We start from the raw sequence: 16825 nt of genomic DNA, 5'->3' as shown, positions 1-16825 counted from the left end.
GGGGCCAAAATGATGCGATCACGTGGCCATGCCCCCGCTCCACCCCTATTGCCGAGTAATATATAAAATACTAGCCATAACCTGCCAGTCTTAGGGCCTGATTCAGTAAGGATCGGCATCTGCGATTGCAATAGCGATTACGCACGCAGTCTCACTGCTAAGATATGCCAATCCTCTGCGATCGCTATGCCATTGCAGCACAACATAAGGATGCCCACCTTACCTTACACACATCCGTAATACTTAGCAAGACTGCAAAACCATCGGTAACATGGAGTACAATCGCAGCCTCAGGCCCACTTGCACAAGCTCTGACTTTACTAAGAAATTGCTAACCTCGTCGGTGAGTACACAAGCTGTGTATGGCATCACCGTTGCTAATTTATGCATGTCCATGCAACGGCGTTCAAACACACTCGCACGCCTACGTTTTGCTGACCACTCCCCCGTCGCTACCCCCAAACAGTACTTCCTGTCAATCCCTCTGCGATGGGTCTGTGTAGTGACTGTGATCGCAGTTCTGATCACAGTGGAGTGTTCGTGCAAGTCCACTGCGGTACATACATATGCGATTGCGTGCATAATCGCAGTTGCGATCCTTGCTGAACCAGGCCCTTAATTCTATATAGAATCTCTGGCACAGTATGATTACTGAAATCAATAGACAGTGTTTCAGATAGTTAAAATGAATGCATCATGTCTATCAACATAAATAGGTCAGTATCTGCAGTTGTCTCCAAAAAATCTAAGGTGCCCATCCACTAGGGGATTAAATTGAGCGATTGAATGATAATGATATCGTTATCGTTTGATCATTCTATAATCGATTGAAAATTGTTTGCAGATTGTTTAAAAAATTTCCAAAATGACCAGTGATGTGCGCTCCCGCTGGTTGTTTAGACATCTATCATTGGGCAAACATGCTGGACAACCTGACGATAACGTTAGGTTCAGCATATTTGCAGATGATTGATGTGCCTACACTGAATGACTGCTGGTTCAGTGTAGACACATCACAGACTGACAAACGACTGCATGATTACAATGTCATAATTGTGCAGTCGTTTTGAGGTCTGCTAGTGGATGAGCAGCTTTAGGGAAGCCATTCATTTCTTCATCTTTGGCATATTTCCTAATATACAGAAGGGCCCGGCAGATATGGCTGGTTAGATTCCGGGGCCCCCACTGAAAAGTGAAAACCTCAGAGAAAGGGAACATTGTTGTCTTTCGTTTGGAAATGCTTAAAAACATGTTATCACTTATTATTTAAGGTAAGTGGCTTGCACCTCCTCTTTTACATGCCACCAGTGGCAGCTCCAGAGGTGGGGCTGCAGCGCAGTGTAAAATTCAAATCCAACTGCCAGTGAGTCACAGCCGGCAATGTTTGGCAGCATTTGGGGTGGCAGTTGGTGTGGATTTTGGACTATTTGAATTTTGGACTGCGCTGCAGCCCCACCTCTGGAGCCTCCACCCACCGTTGTTATCACCACTAGATGCCTTTGCAATTCTGCATAGTGCTCTACTATAAAGTCAGAATGCAGATAGAACAGAACATGCACCAAACATAATGAACATAGGGCCTGGACAGTGTTGTGGGGCTTCAGTGGGGCATTATGGATGAAGACGGCTTTGTAGATTGTGAATATACAGAAGCGCCCTTTTTGTAGAGAACATCACATATTGTTGGACCATCTGTGATGATTGCAACAATATCATTTGCAAGCGTCACATTAAACTCCTTTAAACATTTTTTCAAAATTTCAACACATTTTTCTGTAGTCATTGATCAATCAATGAACTCTGGCCAGACACAAACTCCAGAATATGTTTTGGCCATGTAAGATAATATTCATATATCTTTTATTAGCAGTATAGGTCCATTCAGCAAATCAGAGCCGTAACTAAGGCTCGCGGCGCCTGGTGCTCGCAGAGGGGCAGGCCTTCAAACACCGATAACTACAGCAATGCCCGGTCACAACGCTGCTCCTACACACACAGCATCCCTCCCTGCACTGAATGACACAGAAGGGAGGGACGCCACTGCCATTACTGCCCCCTTCAATAAGTGACAGCAGCAGCCATGCAGTGTGTGGATCCGGGACTAAGCTGCTCACGGATGTGGTCACTGACACTGTGGGCAGTCACTGTGAGTTAATACACGGGATTTGGTGCTGAAAATCCAGGGGAATTTCAGCACCCGAAACTGGCTGGGATTGTGAACCCCCTAATTATAACCTGCATGATTTGTCTGTGCACAATTTAATGAATTATGGGCCTGATTCAGACCCACTCGTGAGCGGCTGTCCGCTCGCAAGTGGGTCGATGTTATGGACTGAGCATGCGCACGACGGAGGGAGCTCCGTCGTGCGCATGCGCCAGACGCGACGAGCGAAGGAAAGTCCTTCGCTCGTTGTGTCCGATCAAAGGGGGCGTGCTGTCAATGTTGATTGACAGCACGCCCCCTTTGGTGGGCGTGCCTCCCTGACGGGGGCGTTCCCACGGGAACACCTCCCGTCAGAAGCCGGCCCACTGACATCACTAGTGATGTCAGTGGGAGTGATTTTGGCTCTGATAGAGCCAAAATCACTCCGGAGCTTGCGGTTGAAAACCTCAACCGCAGGCTCCGACTCGCAATTTCGATGGTCGCGATGGTCTCGACCATCGCGGCCATCACAATGCACGCTCGTATAGCCTGTGGGTGGTGACCCACAGCTATACGAGCGTCCAGGAGGACGCTCCATGAAAATGGAGCCCGGCCCTCATTCAGAGCGTGTGCTCTGCTCAGAGCGTACGGCTCTGAATGAGGGCCTATGATTGGTAAAACCTTCCTTATTTTTCTTTCCCCTCTGTTGGGCACGGGTTTCCTACCACATAACCTGACAGAAAAATAATTGATATTGCTCAATTGATGATAAAATGCTTTGCAACGTGTAGTAGCGCTATTTGTGGTTGTGTATCAGCATTTTCTTCATGGCACCCCTAGGCCAAACGTTCCTTATTGAGAAATTCAGCAAAAATGATTCCATGAAGTAAATTGTGCTTACCTGTCATCCTTAGGCTCAGTTATGTGGCCGTGGGCAGGGTGGCACTTCTGTTTCTCTACATATTTTATGATAGGCAAAACCAGTGCTGGTGGCAGCCAATCAAATAGATCATAAATAATTTGATTTGGTCCTTGACCACCAACCAGCGGCACCCCTGCAAATGACATGCGGCACCCAATTTGGAAACCACTGTATTAAGTGTTTCTAGGCCATCTACTGGTGATTTAAGAGTTTCAGAAACAATCTCTGGATAGGGACATACCTCCGAATCCTTATTCACATTGTGTAACTTGCATCTGCTGCTAGTATTTTTTTTTTTATTTTACATTGTTGCCAAGTTGTTTTACAACTCTCTGTACAACAATTAAGCCTTTTTGCTGCCTAGATCAGTGGTTCCCAAAAGTGGTGTCATGGCACCATGGGTTGCCACGGGTCACTTGAAGGGGTGCCACGGATTGGTGGTCCAGGACCAAATTAAATTATGTATGGTTAATGTAATAGGCAAAACTAGTACTGGTGACTGGCAAACACAAGCACAACCCTGTCCACCAATACCAATACATAACTGAACCCAAGGATGACAGTTAAGCAAAATTTACTTTATTGAATAGCTCCTGCTGATTTTCTCAATAAGAAACGTTTGGCTTAGAGGTGCCATGAAATAAATACTGATACTCTAGGGCACCGTGGTTCAAGAAAGTTTGGGAGGCACTGGCCTAGACCCTTATAACCAGTGGTGGCTCCAGAGGTGAGGCTGCAGCACAGTCTAAAATTCAAATAGAAGAGCCACACCAACTGTCACCCCAAACGCTGCCAACATCGCCGGCCGGGACTTACTGGCAGCTGGTTTGTCTCCCCTATTTCAATTTAGACTGTGCTGCAGCCCCACCTCTGGAGCTGCCACATCTTATAAGTTTAAAGGATAAGACTATCTCTATGGTCCTGGTGGTGGTGGTGGTGAGTTAAAGTACAAAAACAATAATAACCATTATCCTGTATCCAGGGCCGGCCAGCCCATTACACCAGGTACACAGCCGCGTACAGCGCCAAGTTGTGAGGACATAATCTTCTGAGTCACGCAGCTGTCCCCCACAGCCACAGGCATTGCAATGAGTCACACTAACTCATTATATGCCGTTGCACAGCCAGCCGCAGTGCCGCAGCCGCTGCATCAGCCCACACATCGTTGAATGACACACCGGGCATGGCCGAAGGCGGAGGAGTGGCTGCTCTCTCTTCTCCTCCCTTCTCCTCAGCTCCTCCCCCCAGAGTGACACAGCTTACAAGAGTCTGTGCCCGACTGGAGGAGGAGGAGGGGCTCACTTTCCCCTTTCTCAGCTCTTCCCCTTTCTGCATTCCAACCCCAGCTTCCTCCATCTCTGTGGCTATGCTACTGCTTGGACTCCGGGATCTGACATCACAATCTCGTGACCGTCCCCGGCGTTAAGGCTAAGGTTAGGAGGAGCCATCCACGGGCTGCAGTTCTAGCCCCAGGTAAGAAAATTTAACTACCCTGTATTTGACATGCACTGGCTGACACCCTCTTCCTGTCGTCACTCTGTCCCTGTCACCTAGTGCTGTCACCCTCTCCCTGTCGTCACCCTCTCCCTATCAACCACTGGCTGTCTCCCTCTCCCTGAATATGTATTTTAGGGTGTAATTGTAGCGTAGCACCCAGGGTGGTCCTGCTGTATAGGGGCCCTATTACACTTCATACATTTTCATGTGCCGGCCTATGTGTGTGTTTAATTATTTTCATGTAGGGGCCTATGTGTGTTTTTTTTTCATACAAATCCTATATGTTTTATTACTTTTATGTGGGGTCTATGTGTTTTTTTTCTGCAAAGCGCTATGTGTTTATTTTCACGTCGGGGCTAATGTGTTTTTTTATGCGAAGCCTACAGGGCATATTCAATTGGGTGCGAGGTTTAGCGAGGAAAAAGCCTTGCGCCCAATTTTGGATTACCGCGGGTATGCACGCTCCCGATACCCGCGGTGTCCAACTGAAAACCCTACGCCGCGTAAAAAAATACATGTAAAAAATGACACTTACCTGCCCGGAGGTCTCCGGTGGTTTCTGCAGCTCCCGGTGGCCTCCCCTCCATCTTCTCACTGGGGAGGAGTGCTGGGAGTCCCGGGGGCTGCTGAGAGGCTCCATGGGCTGCAGGGAGGCACAAAGGCTGCTGGGAGATGTAGTTTTCCCAGCACCCATCCCGAGGGGGGATACTTACACTGGACACACACACACCAGGGGTCACACACACACTCATGGACACACACACACACTCACTGCTGCTGCAGGAGACCAGGTCCCAATGCTGGATGCAGAAGACAGCACTTCAGAAGGTGAGTATTACTGACTAATTAAGCTAATTGGAAACTTCCAATTGCTTACTTAGTCATTTAATAGGGGTGCCACCGGGGTCCCAGAGCATTTCCTGACCTTTTTTCTAATATTGTGGATTTTAGGAAAAATTGGTTGTGCTCTGGAGGGGGGCAAAAACAACCTCCTGGTGCTCAAAAAATCAAAAACCCTGCTCCTGAATGAATAGCAAAAATCCCGCATTTGCAGGAAAGCCCTGCGGGTGCAGGATTTTTGCTATTCTCGCCCCCAATTGAATATGCCCGTATGAGTTTTTTTTTTTTTCATGCAAAGCCTATGTGCTTTATTATTTTCATGTGGGGGCCTATGTATGTGTTTTTTATTTATCATGTGGGGCCGCCCGCAGTGGGGATTAATGTGTATGGTGTTTTCCCCCTGTTGGGTCCATTAAATATTATCACTAAGGATTCTGTATGGCCTGATGCAGGAATAAAATACAAGGTTATTCTTGAATAAATTGCACAAATAAGAAAGTGCTTCTAAACCTCAGTGTAAAGGTGTGCATCCACACAAACACCACAAATACAATAATAAAGGAAAAAGATATGCAACACTAAGACATAAAGTTTCTTTACCATAAATAATTAACACTCAAGGTGAAAAACAAAAGAATGAAGACTATTCACCAGTGGAATCCTAGTTCAATTTGTCATAGAAACGATATTGTTGATGAGCCACCATTCACAGCTGGGATAATCAATCCTTTGGAAATTGGGAAGGAATCCTCGTTGTTTTATATCTGTAAAAGATAAGTCCCTCTACTTCCCAACCATAGGGAATCAGAGAGACACGTAGGATTGACAAAATAGTGCAGTAATCCTTTAAAACCAATGATAATTAATAAAGTTATGCACTTACAAACATATAAATCAATAAAGCATATCACAAAATCTCCAAACACGGCACACTGCAACGTTACTGAAGTCACAGATGTAGATAGGGGATGGAGTAGGCTTGCTTCCGGATTGCCAGCCCTCCCCAGCAACAATGTTGTCCGTTTAACCAGTCGATTGGAGATACTGCAGAACCCTGCTTAACGTGTTTCAGACTCGGGTGGGTCCTTCGTCAGAAGGAGAAAATCCATGTGAGGTGACACCTTGAGTGACTGCACTTGTTTACACCAACCCTAGTGACGCCACTATAGTATAGCAGGGCCGGCTCTAGGGGTGTTCAACCAGTGCGGTATAACAGAGGCACCACCCATAGAGGACACACCCCTCCCCAACATCCAGATTTCAGTACTGCCCCGCTGTTCCACCAGTGGGCCGAATTGGCCCGTGGGTGGTCAAATCAGGAGGTTGGGGACCCCCACCGCTGCAGCTGTGCCGGACCCCGGAGTCTCCATTCAGTAATGGGAGAGGGCTGGGGGAGGCCCAGCTAGTGAGGCTCCCCCCAGCCTGACATTATTTGGAGGCACGCCTCCAAATAACGTCATGTAGGGGGCATGGCCTATGATAATTAGGCCACGCCCCATTTTCAGTTGGCGCGCGCTGTAGAGAGCCGGCACAGGGTGCTCTGACCCCTGGAGCCAGCCCTGTAGTATAGTATAGTATTACATTATAACCATGTGTATATAAAACTGGTCTTTTCATCTACAGATTCCCTTTGGTCATTGTTACATTATTACATATACTCACGATATTTCACACACCGAAATATGAGGCTTTATTTCAACAAGGACTGCCAAAATCTATATCCGCTTACTAAAAAAATTCGGCTCGCGACGGCCCTGCCTGTATCTAGCTGTTAGATACAATTTCTAGCCGAGTGTATCTAACTAGCAGCTTATTCAGCAGATTCTAAAGCTGCATACACACACGATTTTTTGAATGATTATCGTTAAACGATATCATTTAACGATAATCGTTTGAAAAAATCGTTCACTTTCTGAGTCAAACGATGAACGATTATTGTTCATGCGCGTTCACGTTTGTAGTTTGTAGTTTGTAGTTCAGGCAGACTTGTCAACTCAATGATTTTCATTAAGTTAATATGCAAAAATCGTTTGTAGTTCATAAAAATCGTTCATCACATTTAAATGAACATAGTGAATGAACAACTTTAGTAAACGATTTTAGTTCATTTTTTCAAGGTAGAAAATCGTTTACTAAAATCGTTCATTAACTCAATCGTTGTGTGTGTATGCAGCTTTAGTATTCAGGGCTCACTGTGTATGTAGTCTCCTGTCTACGGCTGGACTCAATTAGCTTGTAAGGAACCTCATGTATTTGGATTAGAACTAAGTAACACAAATAGCATTTTGTGCAACTCAATCCAACCCTTTGACATAGGTGCTGACATTGGGTATGTGATGTGGTGCTGAGATCTGGACATGGACAGAGGAATGAGCATCCCAGGCCTCTTTAAGGTACATACCTTATACACTAGAACATGTAAACATTTTTTATATATAGAAATTAGGGGCTATATTATTTTGCAAAATCCCCAAAAACTCCACAAAGGTGGACCATCTGGGGCCAAATGTAATAAGGTGAGAGTTTAGCAAATGTGAGAAAAAACTCTCATTTGTAAACTCAGCTAATGTAATAAAGTCACAGAACATGGAACTTGCATGTTTTTCGGACTCAAAAAACTCTCAAGATTTCTCTCATCCAGGTGTTTTCTGTTTTGAAAATATAACTCGATCAATGTATTAGAGTGACAGTTGTACTGCTAAACTCTCACATTTTCTAATCTCTCACCCTATTACATTTGGCCCAAGGTGTTTTAAAACTGATTTTTACAGCCTAAAGGCTATAAACAAACACTGACAAAACATTTGTGTACGCATCTTATTATTTGGGGGAAACTAACAAAAACCTGAATATCAGGTATTATTAGCATTTATTTATAGGGCACCAGAAAATTCTCCAGATCCGTACAGAGCAGTGATACAAACAGATTAAACATAGTAACAAATTATAGAGAAACCACCATTTACAGTATATAATGACAAGCTTCTACAGAGTATATATGTAAGTGTGAGGAATGATGGCCCTACCCTCAGAGCATACATTGTAAAGGGAGTGGAGAGAGTGGTAGTAGTGGGGAGACATGGAATGGTCAGGTAGCGGGAAAGGCCTGTAAGGTGAAGTAGGTAAGACATGCATTAGTGATTTTCAGTAAATTAATGACAGATTTTGATCCTATAGAATCCTGTTTCACAGTTGCTTGTAAGTCATATGCACTGCTTAAAAATGCACTTTACAAAAATCTACGGGGGAGATGTACTAAGCCTCTTGAAAGATAAAGTGGAGAGAGATAAAGTACCAACCAATCAGCTCCTAAATGTCATTTTTCAAACACAGCCTGTAAACTGAAAGTAAGAAGCTGAATGATTGGTACTTTATCTCTCTCCACGACATAGTACATCTCCCCCAAAATGTGCAAATAAATGCAGCGTAATTTAGAGTTGTAAGCAATTTGTGTACTGTGAGCCTTGAGAGGTGCACTCAGAGTCTGCACGTGCTTCAGTACAGTACGTCCATAAGTGCAGCACACTTCTGGACATGCAGCCTATGTTTGGATCCCATAATATGCCTCTTAGTTATATATCGCATCTGCCGTGCTGCACAGCCGCCATGATATATCGGTGATTATTTTTTACACATGAAACGATGCACTGAACGATATATTGTATAGTGTGTACCAAGCATTAGAGGTGTTTATAGTGATGTTCTTGTGACCAGCATCCAACTCAGGCTACAGCTGGCTGTTCAAATAGGACCTCCTATCGCTGGAAGCAGCCAGAATTGCTACTACATTGCATGCAGCTCAGAGTCAGACGCAAAGGGGGCCATTCAAATGTTTTTTAGGTCGTGATAATTAATGAGTGCCCAGTTTGCTATTCATTTGTTCTGGGCGCTCATTAATTATCGCCCTCTTCGCCGCCTATGAGACGAGGTTTAGCCATGTAAAATGGCTAAACTCGTCTAAAATTCTGGTTACCGCGCCCTAACCAGGGGATTTCTCACACATTTTTGCTCGCACCCTCCTGAGTGTGTGCAGAAATGCCGCCAGCTGTCGCATCCTGACAGAGCAACAACTGAATTGCTCTGTCCGGTGTCTTAAAAAAAAAGTCACCGGCAAAACATTTGAATCGCCCCCAAAGTGTGTACCTTATGCCAGAAACTGCTCTGACATGGCAAGTAAAGAGTACTATGGATACACTTCAATGTTCTTATGATTGTCACGTCACTGCTTTTTGCCGCTTGTACTTGACAACCCGGAGCTCTGGTTTCCTGATAGATATTAGGGTGAACAGACACATTGTTGCGTTACATTTGGTTCTCAAAAAAAAGCTTCTCCCCAGCACTCCCGGAGATGCCAGGCTGCCCCAGACACTCTCCCTGCTCTGCCAGCTCCTCCTCCTCCTCCACAGTAACATCACAGTGTAGCGCCTGGCTCCTGGTCACAGAGGAAGAGCCGGTATATTGATGTCACTCACTTTGAGGGTGACAACTAGTGCGGTCCGCATCCCCTGCACCACCCTAGTGACACCACTGCAATGTTTGTCTCGATTTACTTTTCTAAAGAAAATTATTATTTCATTAACAGTCACTTATAAAGTGCCAGCAAATTCCGATGCCCTATTCAAGTGGGAACAAAACAGTAATAAAACAGTAATAACAGACAAATCGATAAGAGGGCTCTGTTCATAGTGCTTACAATGTATAAAATGCATACAGGATTAACCATATTTATTGTTTTTCTCTATCATACAATGCCACATCAACTTTACAACATACTTGCCAACTCTCCCTGATTGTCAGGGAGAATCCCTGAAATAGAAGCAATCTCCCTGACTCCCTGAAGAGTCTAGTAATCTCCCTTATTGCACCTTACCCCCATTATGTAGATGTTATATATATAAAAAAAGATATATACATATATATGATATATAAGATATATGGTATATAAGATATATACATTCAAATGTGATCATTAGTATAATTTCCCTGTATTGGGTATAAGGCACAATGGTGCAGATGTATGAAACTCTGGAAAGTGATAAAGTGCAGAGTGATAACTGTCCAGCCACTAAGCTCCCTACTGTCATGTTAAAGGCTGTGTTTGAAAAATGTCAGTTGGTAGCTGATTGGCTGGTCGTTTATCACTCTCCACTTTATCACTTCACAGACCTTCATACATCTGCCCCAATGATCCCTATGGCTGCATGCATTTTCTGAGAAGTATCAGTGTGTTTTCATCAACATGTAGATTTTACTAACTGCTTTGGGGCTCATTTACATTTGTATGCAAATCAATTTTATGACACGCCTCTCAGATGTAGCAGTACACGCCCAGTTTACCGCCGCGCTCATAGGTGGTGCTTTCCCAATCTCCCTGAAATGCTTTTTCAAAGGTAGGCAAGTATGCTTTACAAGTGATGCTTATCATAGTACGATAGTTCTATTAATCGATAGTAAAATATGTGGTTCTGCATCAGCGGTATATGTGAGAGAATGTGAAATATAAGGCCTTGTTTCCCAGGCCTCACTTCTGTCTGTACAGAGGACATTTTCCATGTCAGGTATGAGCGCTGTGACTGGGCCTGGCTGCTCCGTCTAGTAGCTTTGTTGTGATGAAGGTGGAAAACTTAGATCTTGACAAGAAGGATGGATGAGAAATGAGATACTGGTGCTTGTGAGAGGTGTTAACTGCCCTTGGATAAAGACATAACCGCATCTTCAGATCTCCATTACGTATTTTGCTCATAATGTTGCTATTTCAGTCTGAATGTCACCTATAAAAGAAGAGGTCTTGCTCTCCCGGGGAGCTCTAAATAGAAGCCTTGCTAGATAATCTTTGATTTATAGGCGAGCGAGGCCCAGGGTTTAGAGTGAGTCTGCAATCTGCCAGGGGGGTTTCCAAGCCAAGACACCACGCACTGCTTTGGCAGTACATTGGGGAATGTGTGTCCAGTAACCGGGTGGAGTAAATACATTAACCCCTTAATACACATAAGCTTTTGGCATATCTTTAATTCCTTTGAAAAAATATTTTCAAAAGGAACATTAAACATCAGAAAAAGTGTTATACTGTATTACAACAATTCTATTTATCAGTTTTTTACACATACATTTAATTGGTAACATTTTACCAAAATGAAAAAAAAAAAGTATGAGAAACAGATAAAACAAAAAACAGAATTAATTAGGGTAAAATGCCACAAATGAAGAGTGGGCGGTGTACAGATATACTTTGCCTCATAGGCCATCAGTGTCACACATCGGGTTACCGGGTTCGGCCGTTTGACATCATTGCTCTCCATGCCATCCCTGGTCACTTCTGGCATTCCTGAGACCTGTGCTGGCACTACTGCTGTGTACCTGATGTATTCCCTCCTGTCATTTCCTACGGCAGCGGAGTATGGGAGTAGCCATCTTGGATTTGTTCACATGACTTCTATCTGCCAATAGGATTACAGCAGCTGCGCTTACATGACCTGCTTGGCCAATAGGTGCTGGGAGTGTCCTCTTCCAACTATCTCCTGTGTTCAGCTCATTGCCAAAACAACTCTAGAACAACGTTAGGGGTCATTTTGTTTAGAAGTCAATTTACCTACTAGGAAATGCAGACAAACAGAATGTATAGACTATACATAGAGATGGCTGGAATTTCCATGACCTGACTAATCCATGACCATGGATTAGTGATTCCTTGACCTGTGATTAGCCATGACCTGTGATTCCTTGCCCCATGACTGCCTTGATCACTTTTAGGATGGTCTTCCACTAATCATGGGCAAGGCTACCGAATGTTAAGTATGGTGCCCATCTCTCACACATAACTGTTCCATAATGCACCAGAAAAGGTGTGCCATACTTGCCCAGCATTTGAAAATAGTCTCCACTTACAGCTGCTGTTGTGTAAGGGATTATTATTATTATTATTTATTTATATGGCGCCAGAAATGTTCCGCAGTGCCTTACAATGTATGTAAAACAAATAGATGACCAAAGACTTACAGTACAATACAATACAGGACAAGGACATGGATAATATACATTGCCACATTAGCGACCATAACACCCACATAGGCAGCAGAGCTTAAGCAACCAAGTGTTAGGTACCCTAGTGGTGAGTAAGAAGTAGATGAAACTAAAGTAGGGAGAAGCACAAGAGGGTAGAGGGCCCTGCTCACAAGAGCTTACATTTTAAAATCTGCATGTCTTGGGTGTGGAACACATTATACAAGCTTGGAACAATATACTGACATATGCAATTTTAATAATCAGGGACAAAAGTGGGATTATCCATTGAAATGATGGAAACTTGATAAAAATGTATTACCATACTGAAACGATGTAGCTATTGTTCATGTGGGGCTTAAAAAGTCTAGTTAATATAAGTATGTTTTGTGAGTAGGGAATTCTCCTTCATCCTCATTCTGCCCTTTTACAGCGTTATACTTGTCAGGCATCAGAAAGGAAATGGGGCAAAGTTGATGCTGGATAGATGTTTAGTTAAGTATAAATCTTTCGGATACTAGATTAGTTCCAAATTCATATTAGGATATACTAGTGTTTAATAATAGGTTTACATGCTATTTGCAGATTTTGTTTTGGTGCATAAAGACATTCCTAAACATACAAAGCATTTTAAATGGGTTTAACCACTACAGTCATTTGAAATGACTGTCAAAAAGATGATTAAAATAAAAAATGTGTTTTACCTCATTTAAGAATTCACAGCTTTTTTTCAATACTACTTTTTTAATCAGATAAAAAAAGAGGTCGTAAGTAACAATAATTGTATTAGGTATTAATTATCCTTGGAATGTTTATTTTCTATTAGAGCCATGTCTTCTTTAGAATTTCCCATTATGAGGTTGGCACAGGGATTACCAGACATGCTGCACTGCACTTGCTTTGAGTCACTAATACTAGTATGTAATGTATTATCCACTTATTACAATATTGTTCTGTTTCCTTTTAGCTGTCACTTTGTGCTGCCTCATGGATTTCAACCTTCTGACAGACTCAGAGGCTCGCAGTCCTGCCCTCTCTCTCTCCGACTCTGGAACACCTCAGCATGATCACAGCGGCAAGGGGCAGGAGCACAGTGGTAAGTACGCTAGGGGAAAGCTGGCAGAAGTGACAGGGAAAGGGTGAGGATGTAGCTACTGCGAGAAATTATTTGCAGGAACAAAGACGGGTCTACAGCGTAAATGAATCCAGGAATACAAATAAATCGGGTTTGATGATGATTCTTGGTTTGAGAAAGACTCTGATTCTGCATTTTTTGACAGTTCAGTTTAAAAGAATATGACCTTTTATAATAGTTAACATTCCTTTTGCACTGAGATAAAAATAATTATATGTAGTCCTGTTTGCTTTTAAAACTGCATTATCACCAAACCAGCAGAACATTTAAGTCCACTGCTTTCAAATTGGAGGACCAATCAGAAGCTGCGATCATGAGTACTGAGGACTGCATACAAATGATAAAGTAAGGACAATTGTGCTGTAACTGGGTACAAAAGACACACAAGGGAATTACTTTGACATACAGGGTTAAAGTTTGCAAAGCAAGGCCAAGCCAGCAATATCTAAATCCAGGCTCAGTGCTCACTTATGAAATATGTATCAAACCTTCGAGAGAGATAAACTGGAGAAGTTGCCCATAGCAACCAATCATTTTATAGACTGTGCTAGGTAAATGATAGCTAGAAGCTGATTGGTTGCTATGGCAACTTCACTTTATTTCCGGGTCTGTCAGACTGAGATTCCTGCATGTTATGCACAAAATACGGGTTGGCAGGGTGGGATTAAGGCATACTTGCCTACCCTCCCGATCTGGTCGGGAGCCTCCCGAAAATCGGGTAACGCTCCCGACCTCCCGGGAAGGCAGGCAATCCTCCCGGCTGCCAGCGACCCCTCCTATCCCCCCGTACTTACATGTAAAGCCCCCGCAGCGGGGGACGGCGGTAACGCGATTCACGTGGAATCGTGTCATTTTGGCCCCGCCCCCTGCTTCACACTGCCTGTAATATCGGCAGTGTGTAGTGGGGGCGGGGCCAAAATGACGTGATTGCATGGCTCCGCCCCCCGCCCCGCCCGCAAACTCTCATCCACTGGCCGCCCCCGCCCCCGTTTGTTGGCCACGCCCCCCAGTCTTGCTGATCTGGCTGCTCCCTCCCGGAAGGGGCAGCCAGATTGTCGGCAAGTATGGATTAAGGGTCACATGGGCCTGGTCCTGAAAATGTTGAAGGCCCTATTGTGTGAGGCACTATCAACCCCAATGTCTGCCTAAATATAAACATTGAAGAATTACATCATTTTGTAAGGAAAACTTAAATACAATTCTAATGCTTATAATTTATAGCCAACATGCGGGTGGCTGGTAATCATGCTGTCATGATTATGGGCCTATTCTTATGTGGAGGCCTGGAGCTGTAGCTCCATCCGCCCCATTGTTAATCTGGCCCTGCGGGTTGGGTATGAAATACCGTCAGTCGGGATGCCAGCTGTCAAAATGCTGACAATATCCCGACAGGGATCCGTAAGTATGCTAACCCTTCCCCCTTCTCTCCCTTACCCTAAGTCTCTGTTCCTGCATCCTAACCCTCCCCCGCACCCTAACCCTCCCCATTAGTGCCTAAACCCAACCCTCCCCTGTGGTGACTGAACCTAACCCTCCCCCAGTGGTGCCTAAACCTAACCCGCCCTCCCCGCAGCCTAACCCTATCCCCCCCTGTGGTACCTAAACCTAACCCTCCTCCCACCTGCGGCTAACACCTAACCCGGCCCGCTAAACTACGTTCGGGATGCCGGCTGTCAGGATTTTGGTGCTGGTGTTCTGTCCCAGGTCAGGTTTCTGGCCTCCTCTATGTAGGTATCATAACTACATCCCACAAAATACATGTGAATTTTACCCTCACCATGAACATAAATGATACACAGTTTGCAGCATAGTGTAACTTTAAGATGTTGGTCTTCAACTCTCTGGGCTGGATATTTGAGGATGAGCTATCAGCTTTCATAAGTGTATTTTCCATCAGCGTTACTATCCTGGATTCAAACACATAAAAGTTATACCCTGTGCATATATTCCAGAGTGTCAGAAAATGGGACAGAGCATGACTGCATTTTCTAACAATTGCCAGAACTCCTTGCATGACTAATTTCATTTGTACCTACAACAGTTATACCCAGTATAAGGCTGGGATGCTCAGCAAATGTGCGAGAGAATTCTCAGACATAGGGCCTGATTCAGAGATCGACGCTAATCCCTCCCTGCCACGTCTGTGTACGCAGCGGTTGTGCAAAAATATGCAAATACCGCAGCCTGGATTGGTATTGAGATGCCCCCCTGCGGCTTTGCAAGTCCAAGCATCAAAGACGCAGCATCGGACACAGATCATCCAATTATCATAGTTCTGAGTAACCCTATGGCTACTTGGAAGGGCCACGGAAACTGAGACCCCAGAGCCATTTTCACTGCGTTCATTGCCGCCACTCCCTGTTACCTCCCCCAAACGCTCCCTGACTGTCAGTCACACTGCGAGTAAGAAGTTGCTGCGAGTGACTACGGTAATGTACCTTGATGCATGCATAGTGTGACTTAGACACATGCGCAGTTTACCGATAATCGCTCAACTGCGAAAATATCAGCATAGCGTACATCTCTGTATCAAGTCCATAGTGGTCTATTTACCATTGATGGGCAATTGGCGACAAACCTGGTCGCTACCAGGGTTATTTCTGGGACCAACCTGCGGAGTGAAAGGTTTGACCCAGGTTATGCCTAAAATGAGCTGATTGGTTACTGTCAGCAACCTTTTTTCAACTTTGTGTGCCCCCCAAAAATGCTATTTCTTATGACACACACTGTTTTGTAGCACTGACACGGGTACTGTGTGAAAGGGATTGACCCTGGAATAATTCAGGACCAAGGTGCAGTGTGAAAGGGTAGGAGCTGTTACCCAGGAAAAAGCAGAGTTGAAGATCCGGCTTTGGTCTGAAAGTAGTATCATTAAACTTTAAGGATATTAGAAGCCACCAAGTCATGCGATCATATAGAAGCAAGGGGCCACAGACTGAGTGTTTTTATTTTGGTTATGGAACTATGACTTCTACTTAGAGATGTGTGCTGATCCTAGTGTTTTGGTTTTGGTTCTAAATCATCATTGTGTTTTGGTTTTGGCAAAACCACTCTCAAGTCTTTTGGTTCAGTTTCGGTTTTGGATTTCTCTAAAAATCGATAAAAACAGCTAAAATCATGTAACTTGGACCTGTTTTTGTCATATAGTATTATTAACATCAATCATTCATTTTCCAGTCATTTTTGACCACCTCACAGTACCTGAAATCACGAGAGAGGAACTTAAATGAAATCCAAAACAAGCATTTTATAGATCTGAGTTCTGAATTTGGTGAGAAGACCCAAGTCA

The 16825-nt window shown here is 44.2% G+C and overlaps 1 protein-coding gene across 2 annotated transcripts in view; it reads left to right on the top strand.

Annotated features, from left to right (window-relative positions):
• The window catches only part of PITX3 (paired like homeodomain 3), a 90995-nt gene that overhangs the window by 52082 nt on the left and 22088 nt on the right, over nt 1–16825 (top strand). For both annotated transcript variants that reach the window (XM_088473532.1, XM_088473522.1), the window contains exon 2: nt 13369–13497. In XM_088473532.1, the coding sequence (XP_088329658.1) occupies nt 13389–13497 (109 nt within the window). In that variant the 5' untranslated portion in view covers nt 13369–13388. The remainder of the gene's footprint in view (nt 1–13368; nt 13498–16825) is intronic.

Source organism: Taudactylus pleione, unplaced genomic scaffold (assembly GCF_031769625.1).
Source record: "Taudactylus pleione unplaced genomic scaffold, aTauple2 ptg000016l, whole genome shotgun sequence".
Classification (NCBI taxonomy): Eukaryota; Metazoa; Chordata; class Amphibia; order Anura; family Myobatrachidae; genus Taudactylus; species Taudactylus pleione.
This window is presented reverse-complemented; position numbering and strand designations above follow the sequence as displayed.